Raw genomic sequence first — 12,500 nt, forward strand, 5'->3', positions numbered from 1 at the left:
AGTTTTTTTATATTTTTGTTCCTGTACTGTTGAAAATTACTGTTTAGTTACTGTATTTTTCGATGCATGAAATCTGATGTGCAAATGAACAAAAACAAAACAACTGATTATTGAAGGTTCACATGTCTGAACACGTCAGTGAGGCTGAGGTCAGAACTACAGCTCCACCTACAGGCTGAGGTCAGAACTACAGCTCCACCTACAGGCTGAGGTCAGAACTACAGCTCCACCTACAGGCTGAGGTCAGAACTACAGCACCACCTACAGGCTGAGGTCAGAACTACAGCTCCACCTACAGGCTGAGGTCAGAACTACAGCTCCACCTACAGGCTGAGGTCAAAACTACAGCTCCACCTACAGGCTGAAGTCAGAACTACAGCTCCACCTACAGGCTGAGGTCAGAACTACAGCTCCACCTACAGGCTGAGGTCAGAACTACAGCTCCACCTACAGGCTGAAGTCAGAACTACAGCACCACCTACAGGCTGAAGTCAGAACTACAGCACCACCTGCGGGCTGAGGTCAGAACTACAGCTGGTAGCTGCAGGTGTGTTGGTGCTGGACAGATCTGAGTTTATCTAACTCGTCCAGTCACTGACCTTGAGGTAACTGGGCGAACTGGTCGCAGGCTGACCACACACTTCCTGTTGATGTCAGCTGTTCCTGGCTCAGACTGAGGGGGGAAAAGCAGGATGAGAGGAGGGGGAGAAGGGGGAGGAGGATGAAAAGAGAACAGAGGACGTGAGAGGAAATAATAATAAATAAATAAATAAACAATAAATAAAATAATAATTATCTAAATTTATCACAACTATAAAATACACAAAACATGTCTGAACGTGTATTCAGGACTTAGTAGATGCATCTTCTACAGCTGTGATGGTTCAGGTGTCTCATATTACAGTGGGTTTATAATTACAAATGTATGTATGTATTTTGTAAATGTAATTAATTTGTCTGTTCACATGTTTTCACGTTGACATTGTCTCTGATCTAAAGAAGTCCTGAAAGGCCTTTTTTTGTTTTTTTGTGGAATTTATATTTTTAATAGATATGTATTGATTTTTAACAAACAACAACTCACTTTCCTCTCAGGGCTTCCGTACTGGTCAATGTTAATTAAGACTCTTTAAATCTACCTTAATTCAAAGCTGTGAAACAATAAAACTTATATAACCTCAAAGGGGACGAATATTTTTTATCAGTACTGTACGAACAAAGCGTAACGCTGTTGTGTTGTGTTAGCGTTACACATGACAACCCAACTTTCTAACATCAAAACCAAGGTTATCATTTAAGTCAAGCAGTTTAGTTAGTAGTAGTGGTTTAGCAGTAAGTTTTTAACAGCACTGATGAAGTACATCACATAACAACATCACCATTATAATAATAATAATACATTTTATTTATATCGCGCTTTTCATAGTACACCATATCACAGAAACATACTAAAAACATACAGCAGTTCTGAGACGCTGAGTTTTGATTAGGGACTTGAACATGGACAGATTGATGCAGTCTCTGATGTGTCTGGGGAAAATATGAACTACAACTTATGATATCTTACATTAACTCTCTGAATAACGATTGTATGATTGTGTGACTGTATGACTGTGTGGTTGTAAGGCTGTGTGGTTGTTTGACTGTGTGACTGTATGGTTGTGTTGTTTGTCTGACTGTATAGTTGTATGACTGTATGACTGTGTGGTTGTAAGGCTGTGTGGTTGTTTGACTGTATGATTGTGATTGTACCTCTGCAGCGGTGAGTTCAGTATCACCTCCACCAGCTGTGAAACTCCCTCCAGAACCTCGACGGTGGCGTCTCTGACGTGCCGCCTCAGACTGATGCCTGAGACAGAAACACAAGCTGAGGTCAAGACTCCGACAAAGACCTGATCCCCGTCTGTTCACATATAATGATGACGACGACTGAGTGGTGCTGCTTTTTTCACGTCGGCCTCAGAAACTACAGATGCGTCATGTTTTAGTAATTTTAATTCTGACCAGGAAAACAAATCCTTGTTCCACAGTTTTATGACCAAGAAATGTGTTCAGCTAATTTAGCTGCTAATGTGAATTTCAGATAATTTCTTTTTCCATCTTCCCCAAAGTACCTGTTTTCTGTCTAGGAAGAGGCAAAGGAGAAAAAATTTAATAAATAAATAAATACTGGACATATTCTTTAATATTATTTTATAATATTTTTTATAATTTCTTTTCTCTATTTCTTTATATATCCACATATATACGTTATCTTGCGCAACATTATCTTACGCTAAGTTATCTTATCTTATGTTACGTTATGCTATATTATCTTATGTTGTTATATTTTTACATTATCTTATTCTATGTTATCTTATGTTATTTTATCTCTTTATGTTCTTATATTATCTTTTTGCGTTATCTTATGCTGCGTTACCTTAAGTCACATCTTATGTTACGTTATCTTTTTACATTCTTAAATTATATTATCTTTTGCGCTAGCTTATGTCATGTTACGTCTTGTTATGTTATCACTTTCTTTGTCTTTATCTTGCTTTACACACACACACAAAAAAAAAGATAATTTCATATTCCAGGTGAGTGTACAAAAAGTTGAAGTTCCCAAGATAAAATGTGATTCTTAGTTTTTTACTGATGTAACTGAATCTTTGTGAATGAAATCAGGAGATCAGAGCTGATCCAGCCCTCGTGGTGACAGGGTGTTACCTTGGCTCTTAGGTAGCCAGTAATAGACTGTGGACAGGGTGAGGACACTCTTCATCATGGACTCTGACAACTTCTCTCCATCCTGCAGAGGACAGAGGAGAGAAACACAAGACGTCACAATTAAAACAGAAGATGGTTTCTTTACTTTCTGGCGCTGAAATGATCGAGGGGTGAACACCAGTTCTCTTAATGTTTCTCACTCTTCAACTATCATATAACATTTGGTACAATAAAAGACGATTAGATGAGGAGAAGATTTGAGGTCAAACGAGGGAAGTGGTGCGGACCCGGTGTGTGTAGATCAGCTGTTTGCTTCTACCTGTTCAATGTGTATTTACCATTATTTAATAATCTGACCTGCTGTGACGGCAGCGGAGGTTTGGAGAAGGCCAGGCTGAGTTTAGTGGCTTCCTGAGACACGGCCTTCACTGCCTGGTCTGAGGACAGAGGAGACACTTACGTCACATTCAAATTTCATGATGATTTCATGTCTTTGTGCATGAAACAGGACAATGAATAGGTGGTAATAAATCTAACGAGGGATCCGATATATTAAAAAAATGTTTGTGAAAGGTTTTTCATCAAGAAACAGAAATCTTGAGTTGGGGGTTATGACAAACTGAACTCAACTCAGAGTGTCCCAGAAGTTGGAGAGGTTGAACGCTCCATCTGACTCATTGGACTCTCCATCTGTGGTGGGAAACGAGACATTGGTTAGAAAACTCAGAGTCAGAGTGAAACAGAAACGAAACCTCTTTCCCTTCACGACTAATTCTGTTAAATGACTGACATGAGAAGAAATTTATATCCAAAGAATCATAAAGCCATGTCTCAGAATTTCTTATTAACTAACAAGAGCTGAAATAATTAGTCAAATAATCAATAAGTCTTCAACAATTTCACTTTGATAATTTTAATTTGAATAAAGAAACATCAGTAACAACATCATAGTACCACCCAGAGCTTTCTGCAGCTGATGTTATTTAACAACAAATAATTAATAAATTTGACAAATTATTTGGTGTGAAATAACAACATCAGTCTGTAAAATGTCAAAACAGTGAGAAATGTCCATCAGAGTCACGGTGAAGTCTTCAAAGGTCTTACTTTGTCTGATCAACAGTCTAAACTCCAAAAATATTCAGTTTGCAGAGATTTAAAAAGGAGAAATGAAGCAAATTCACACATTCAAGACCTGGGCCAAATATGGCTTTTTTATGTATTATGTAATTGTCTGTATATTAACTTCAGTGGGGTTTTGTGCCGTTTTTTCATACTGTAACTATTGCACATTTTATTTTATCATATCATATTTTTATTGTAAATATTTAATTGTAATTTTTTTGTATTTATATTTAAACTACCTGACCTGCAGTACCTGCTTTGCTTTATGTTCTTTATATCTTTTCTTCTTCTATGTGTATTATGATGAATAAAAACACCAGAGCAAATTCCTCGTATGTGAAATCCTACCTGGCAACAACCCTGATTCTGATTGTTTGATTCTCAGGACTTGATTTGATTTGATTATGAGCTTGTGATGTCATGTTGTGCATTTCTGTGCTGCTCTGATTCCAACTGGACAACAGTTGGGTTGGGTGATGTGGAACTCTATCAATTAGTTTACTGATATTTCACCACACTGTTAACACTGTAGCAGCTATCCCTTTCAATATGTTTTATTGTCTATAAGGTCAATTTGGGCATATCATGATTTATGCATCAAGTGCTGAAGTTTCTTGATTTGACATGTACTTATTTAAAGCAGACATTTCAATCTGATTATTCAATCTGGTAAATAGATTCTTATTTGTTTACTATACAAGACCATATATGACTACATATTCTCTGACATTCACTCAAACTTTAAAAACAAAACAGTTTAAAAACAGTTTATGAAATCGTTTAAAAAGGTGTGGATTCAGTTTGTGTTGAACTGAACAGTTAAAGGGAAAGTTAAAGGAAACGTAACTTACACAGCTGTTACGAACATGTGTTAGATATTTAAGGTCAAATCTAACGCTAGGTGTGGTGGTGTTTTATCTTTTTTGCATTTTCACAAATATAATAGAGGTTTTTACAAATCAACCGAATCGGAAACTGACTTCAGCCTCGTCTGTCACACCCAGTGTTTGTGTCGGACATATGTCACACAGACTTCAGAGGAAAGTTTGATAGTAATGTTGCAAACAGTTAAGCTAGCAGTTTAGCTAATAATAAACGGTAATAACGCCACAGCACGAAAACATTAACGTTTGACACTGAATCTCACATTAAGGACAAAAAAACCAAAGCAAAGACAACGAGCCCTGGTGACATCAAAACAAACCTAGCTTTAATTCATGCTAACATTAGCGTGACACGCTAGCATGCGTGTAGCTTCGCTATCTATTCCCGCTGCGTCACGTCTATAACGTCACATTTACCTCTGACTCGGTCTCTGACGCAGTGGATGGAGTTCAGCAGGTTCCGTAAAGGTAAAGAAACGTTTCCAGCACAGTTATCAGCGGCCATGGCACCAAAGTTTTTCACACAGCGACATTCACGCGTGTTGTGGAACCACAACAGGGACCGGAAGTTGAGCTGGGGACACTATTTCAGGAAGGACAAGTCAGTCGGAAAAGATAAAAGGCGACACGTTGAAACAAGTTAGTGACATCTAGTGGTTGAATCGAAGTTCTGCGAGTAAAAAGGTGGTAAACTGCTTGTTTTCAGAGGTGAGCTGTGTCTTTTAAAGATGTCCCATAACACACAAACAAAATACATACATTATTCTTTCCAAACCCAATTAAATATTTGTTTATTATGGTTTATTGTCTGATGATTATCTTTATGCAAATTTAATTGTGCCTGTTCAGCTGACTGACTGAGGTTAGGCTAACAATTAAATGACTGTACAGGTGAACAATGTCTTTATTTCCCCCATAAACACCAAATTACATAAGAGGAAATGTTTAGGAAATTATCGCTTGTAAAAATCAACATTCATTTTTGCACTTTTTATTGTTACTATAGTTTTGTTCTTCCGTTTCTAATATGTCTTATGTGATTTATGTATTTATTTATTTATTTGTTGTAGTTTCTATTTTTATTTCATTCTATTTTATTGCCTGTTGTTTTTTTTGTGAGGTGCTAAATAAAGTTAATTATTGTTACTTATCATGGCCTTTTGTCTTATCAAATTCCAGCCCAACATCCACAGTATATCATTAAAAGTGATTAATATTGGCTTTAGTACTGATTCACAACGTAGCAGGTAATTAGCCAAACCAGTTTACAATTATCTCTCAATAGCAGAAACTGACACGTTTCTGCTGTTTTTCATTGTCAGTGTTGTATAAAGGTTCATATGTTGAGATTATTATTCCACATCCTATTTATTGGTTATTGGTTTGGTTTCACATCTTCTTCAATTCTGATGCACCACCAGAGTGTATGTTTGTCAGTGGACTCAGACACCAGTAGGGGGCAGTATTGACCTCCTCTCTGGAACATGTTGGATTCCTCTCAACAGATACTCCTGTGGGTTCCCACCTTGATGACACAGTCAGAGTCATCACAGTATCACTTTGATTCATCGATGGACTGAACAGAGAAGAACAGGAGAGTTCAGTCAACAGAAAATGTTTTATAAAACATTTGTTTTCACTTTGTCACTAATGAGTTTTTAAAAAAAAATCTACTTTTAATGTTGTAAAAAAATAAACCATGAAAACTTCCATGAATGTTTTTAAAGGCAGTGCATAGTGTTCACATTTCCCACTCACAAAAATCATTATAACAGTAGTAAATAGCTAACAGCAGTACTCCTGCAGGTTTGTTGTCATGGTGACGTATGAGCAGATTTATTTCTCTCTATGAAACTTCACTTTGTTGTTTTTACATGTCTGTTTCTGTTCCTTCCTGTTTCCAGTCTTTATGCTAAGCTAAGCTAAGCTAAGCTAATCACTTGCTGGGAGAGACACTCAACACAGCACTACGACCAGCACAGGAAAGGGTCATGTGACTGATGGAGAGAGATGAGAGTGAGGAGAAGCTAGTTTACAACTGCTCTGCTAGCTTGTCCACAACAACTGTCCTTGGAGAATTACATAAAAACTCCAGTTTTTTCTAGTCTTAACAAATTATGCAAAGAATTTCAAAAAACTATTTCAGGAGAGAAACAGACGTTAACAAGCTAACCTCCCTTTAACATATGACATTACAGTGGTATGAAAAAGTTTAGGCACCCCTGACAATTTCCATTATTTTCCTTTAGAAATCATTGGGTGTTTGGATCAGCAATTTCATTTTGATCAATCAAATAACTGATGGACACAGCAATATTTCAGTAGTGAAATGAGGTTTATTGGATTAACTGAAAATGTGCAATATGCATCAAAACAAAATTAGACAGGTGCATAAATTTGGGCACCGCAACAGAAAAATCACATCAATATTCAGTCGAGCCTCCTCTTGCAGAAATAACAGCCTGTAGACGCTTCCTATAGCCTCTAATGAGCGTCTGGATTCTGGAAGGTATTTTGGACCATTCCTCCTTACAACACATCTCCAGTTCAGTCAGGTTTGATGGTTGCCGAGCACGGACACACAGCCCCACAGCATGATGGGACCTCCACCAAATTTCACTGTGGGTAGCAAGTGTTTTTCTTGGAATGCTGTGTTCTTTCGCCGCCATGCATAACGCCCCTTGTTATGACCAAATACTTCAATCTTTGTTTCATCAGTCCGCAGCACCTTATTCCAAAATGAAGCTGGCTTGTCCAAATGTGCTTTTGCATACCTCAAGCGACTCTGTTTGTGGCGTGTGTGCAGAAAAGGCTTCTTCTGCATCACTCTCCCATACAGCTTCTCCTTGTGCAAAGTGCGCTGAATTGTTGAACGATGCACAGTGACACCATCTGCAGCACGATGATGTTGTAGGTCTTTGGAGGTGGTGTGGGTTGTCTTTGACCGTTCTCACCATCCTTCGTCTTCGCCTCTCCGATACTTTTCTTGGCCTGCCACTTCTGGCCTAAACAAGATCTGTGCCTGTGGTCTTCCATTTCCTCACTATGTTCCTCACAGTGGAAACTGACGGCTGAAATCTCTGAGATAGCTTTTTGTAGCCTTCCCCTAAACCATCATGTTGAACAGTCTTTGTTTTCAGGTCATGTGAGAGTTGTTTTGAGGCCCCCATGTCGCCACTCTTCAGAGGAGAGTCAAAGAAAAGAACAACTTGCAATTGGCCACCTTAAATACCTGTTCTCATGATTGGATGCACCTGTCTATGAAGCTCAAGGCTTAACGATCTCACCGAACCATTGTGTTCCAGTTAATTAGTGCTAAGTAGTTACAGGTATTCAAATCAAAACAATGACAAGGGTGCCCAAATGTTTGCACAGCCTATTTTTCACGTCTGATTTAATTTCATACAACTTAATGTGTGATGGTGGAAATCCATCACAGGTTGAGTTGGAGTGACGTCACGAGAGGAGAAAACATCCCTCAGTGGTGAAGTTACACACAACATTCACGATGTGTTTTGTCAACTTTCCTAAAAAAGAGAAAAAAGAAAAGCTTCTTTTTTGTACAAAACTGTGAAGGAAAGGTGAAAAGTGATGAGACGTGCCGGGGCTAGCTGGTTAGCATGCTAACTTCATTAGCGTTAACACTGTTGTTTGTTTCCACCTCTGGAAACAGCTGTTGGTGAGTAAAGGAATGAAGTTTGATGCTAACGTTAGCTATGTAGCAATAACTAAACTTACATACAGCTCCTTTAATGTTAAATTTACAGTTGCAGGTAAAGATTAATTTCATGCGCACACATACACACACACACACACACACACACACAGACACACACACACATACAGACACACACACACACATACAGACACACACACACAGACACACACACACATACACATAAAGACACACACACACACCAGAAAATCAACCAGTCTGGACTGTAGTGAGCAAAACTAATGAATATATTGGATATTGACTGCAGTTTCAGTTTCTGTGTGTGTGTGTGTGTGTGTGTGTTTTACACCCTTCAGTCTCTTATTACTCATTTCTTCCCTCCCTCCCGGTTTCTTTCACCCCCCCCCCCCCCCCCCCGATGATTGGAGAATTTCAGGGAGGAAAACAAAGGAAAATCATTTTATCACCTCTTCTCTCTCTCTCTCTTCTTCTGTCTCATTTCCTTCTCACTCTTTTTTCTCTGCTCCCTCCATTGCGCTCTCTCAGGTGTGATCTGTGTGGGGAGTCGCTGTCTAGACAACCGATTATACCGAATAATGAGGGGGGGGGGTGGAGCATGAAAAGGGAAAAAGAGGGAGGAGGATGTGAAGGAAAGAGAGGTGTAGTGTCAGACAGAGAGAGAGGGAGAGGAAAAACAGGAGGAAAAGCAATGAGCCGAGGATTAGAGATGAGGGAGGAAAAAGTGACAGAAGAAATGAAAGGGGGAGGAAATGAAGAGAAGAGGATGAAAGGAAAGGAGGAGAAGGAAGAATAAATGAGGGAAAAAGAGAGAGGAGAGAAAAACACTAGTTGGAATAAACAAATGTGAAAATGAGAGAATAAACAAAGAAGAAAAAGTCAAGAAAGGAACAGAAGAGAAGGAGAGTGTTAAAAGAAAAAACAAACGCATGAGCAGAGAGGACGAAAGAGAACAAACATGACACACACACACACACACACATACACACACACACACACACACACACACACACAATGTGTTAGGAAACCCTATCAGTCACACAGGATTTACTCACTGTGTGTGTGTGTGTGTGTGTGTCTTAGCTCGACGATGAGTAATCAGCGAGTCCAAAAACCTCCCAGAAACACACACACACACACACACACACACACACACACACACACACTGTAATAGGTTTATCCTGCTGCAGTTTCAGTCTTTAAACTGAGACTTTTTTTCTTCAGGATGAAAGAAAATTCTCTATCTGCTAAAACAATATTGACTTCTGAGGAAACCTGTGTGTGTGTGTGTGTGTGTGTGTGTGTGTGTACACACAGAGTTTGTCTGTACTTTCCTGGTTTCAAAGAGATGTGAGAGTCATCACAACAGAAGGTCTCTCTGTCTCCCTCTCTGTCTGTCTGTCTCTGTCTCCCTCTCTGTCTGTCTGTCCGCTCACAGGACAGACAGGAAACTGAGGCATCAAATCTGTCACACTGTAATCAGATTAGTCTGATTATACAATGACATCATTAAATCCAACACACACACACACACACACACACAAAGACAAGGATAACGTCAGTTTGCTATATTTTTTAAATAAAAACACATCATAACATCAGGCTGCAGAAACACCTGAAGTTTCCTCCTTAAGTCTGACACTTCAGGTTTAATTTCCCCTCAGCTGAGGGAGTTACTGAAGGGTGTTTCACAAAATCACTTAGTGTTTCCTTAGTTAAGGAAAAAAGTTAAGAAATTCACAGCAGCGATATTCTACTGTTTCCATGGAGACCGTTGATCTGCTGCCATTAGCCCTTGTGATACCTGTGATCTCATCCTCCTGTTCTGAGGGAACTCCCCCGCGTTACAGTTCAGACAGAGTCGGAGGAACCGGAGCTTTGACCTCAGTTTGGTCTCTAAGGTCTTTACTGACTCTAAGTGATTCCTTAAGTCTAAGACTAAGATAAGGAGAAGACCTAACGTGAACATTTTAAGGAAAACTTTAAGAAGAAGACTTAAGGATGTTGTGTGCAGATGTGTTTATTTTAAGGAAACCTTAACTCAGACTTTAAGAGAAATCTTAACTGAAGGTGTAAGAAAGTCGTCGGAGGCTACAGGTGAAAACTGTGACATCATGAACCTCAGAGCTCAGGTTAAACAGGTGAATGAATATTGTCCTGATTCAGTTCACCTCTGTTTTTCCTTTGTTCATCTCTCATCCCTCTACCTGTCCCCTGCATCCTCTCTCTCTCTCTCTCTTTGTTTACAACACAGTCTCATCTTGACGGAGGACATTTTTAATAGTCTGCTGCGTCGAGCCTCAAACAGGAGCGGGGGAGTCGGGGGGTGGGCGAGCAAGGAAAAGACGAGTGCAGACAGAAGAGGGAAGGGGGGGTAAAGGTGGAGGGGGGCAGACAGAAAGAAAGAGAGGGTGGGATAATGAGATAGAAAAAGGAGAGAGAGAGAGAGAGAGAGAGGTGGGTTTGTTATTCTTGCAGGGTGTTGCACAGACAGACACAGACAGACATTACCTCACACAGCTGCTGCAGTGACAGTGTGTGTGTGTGTGTGTGTGTGTGTGTGTGTGTGAGAACCTGTTTATAACATCCTGAAGCTCAGATTTTAGTCAAACGTGGAGCTTTTATCAGAGAGAACAAAGTTTATTTCAACATCAGTCTTTTCTTCTTCTCTGGAACTAAAACTGAGCTCAGGTCAGAACAACCTGATTAGTCAAAGCTGAACCAGGAAGTGGTTCTGTAATGACCGATAACAGTTCACATTGATCTGGTAATTTCACTGTTCACCTCTTTTGTCGCTTCAAAATAAAGTTCTCTAAACTGGGGGTTTGTTTGATTTTCAGTCGACCTGGTGGACAAACGTCAGCCGGGGTCAGTGTCGGCATCAGAATAGCTGAGTGAGAATAAAGGAGGAGGAGCTTCTGTTACCTGACAGAGGTGTTCTACTCACAGACTGTAAATGAAAATGGACAACGCCTGTGACATCACCTACAGGTTTCTGAAGCTCAGAGTGAGCTGCTCCACCAATGCCATCTTGGCAGTGTCTGACTCCGCCCCCTAACTCCCAGCTAATCCAAACATGGGCAAAGAGGAGGGGCATGTGTGGAGCTGAGACTTTGGTGAATGACAGTTTAATAACAGTGACAAGCATACACTCCCGTTAGCATCGTTAGTACAACTTGGCATTTTGCTCAAAGGCTCAAAACACGTTGCTAATTAATTTGCTCGCTAATTACTAGTTAGCAAGCTAAGCTAACAAGCAATGGTGAGCGCAGACACTGATACCTGCTAAATAAAACCATGAACACTGACTTCTACTGTGACGAAACCCACCTGTCCCCCAAAGAGGCCACACCCTTAATCCTCCATAACTGTAATGAAATGTAAACAGGTGAGTTCTATAGGTGTCATGAAGGAGGAAATCAGCTCTAGAGACCAGAACAGTTTTTGTACCAGGCTGTAAAGAAGTGGAAAGACAGAAAATATCTAAATATTCCAAGAAAGTTTTTATACCTGGCTCAGGTGAAAAGTGGGTGAATCACCAAAAGGAGAATGGAAATGAACTTAGTGGATAAATGATGATGGAGATCAGTGGTTCCCAACCACCGGGCTGTGGACCAGTACCGGGCCAAACGGATGAATCACTCATTTATTCATAAATACAACAACTGCCTGATAAAAGGCTGTTATTCTCATACAGACTGTTTGTGCAGTTACTACAGGCCGACTGAACTTGAACAAACCGGTCCACGGTGCAGAAAAGTTCGGGGACCTCTGCCGCTGGTGGAGATGAAGCAGGTGACTTATACGTCCAATGAAGAGGCTGAACCGTGGCGATGACGACTGTGACCTTCATCACCGTGAAACAAACACACATCATCTTGATGCGTCCAGCTGTTAATCTCTATGAACCAGCTCCAACCAACAAACCTCTAAACTCTGACTTCTCTGAATCGTAGTCTTGTCTCTGAGATTTCCCGCCTCTGCTTTCAGCTCAGAGCGGTGAACTTCTCCTGGAAACAGCTGAGACTTTGCGTGCAACATTTAATCACTGTAAACAATCCGTCCGTTTTCTTTTCAGAAACTTTTCT

General features: G+C 40.0%; 1 protein-coding gene across 1 annotated transcript in view; it reads right to left on the reverse strand.

Annotated features, from left to right (window-relative positions):
- ccndbp1 (cyclin D-type binding-protein 1) overlaps window positions 1-5,294 on the reverse strand; it is a 9,996-nt gene extending 4,702 nt beyond the window's left edge. The window contains exons 1-6 of the mRNA XM_056385350.1: window positions 5,136-5,294; window positions 3,340-3,399; window positions 3,067-3,146; window positions 2,710-2,791; window positions 1,753-1,849; window positions 600-673 (exon numbers count right to left, since the gene is read on the reverse strand). Coding sequence (XP_056241325.1) covers window positions 600-673; window positions 1,753-1,849; window positions 2,710-2,791; window positions 3,067-3,146; window positions 3,340-3,399; window positions 5,136-5,223 — 481 coding nt within the window. The 5' untranslated portion in view covers window positions 5,224-5,294. The remainder of the gene's footprint in view (window positions 1-599; window positions 674-1,752; window positions 1,850-2,709; window positions 2,792-3,066; window positions 3,147-3,339; window positions 3,400-5,135) is intronic.
- Between the last annotated feature and the right edge of the window lie 7,206 nt (window positions 5,295-12,500).

The sequence above is a fragment of the Seriola aureovittata genome, chromosome 2 (genome assembly GCF_021018895.1).
Source record: "Seriola aureovittata isolate HTS-2021-v1 ecotype China chromosome 2, ASM2101889v1, whole genome shotgun sequence".
NCBI lineage: Eukaryota > Metazoa > Chordata > Actinopteri > Carangiformes > Carangidae > Seriola > Seriola aureovittata.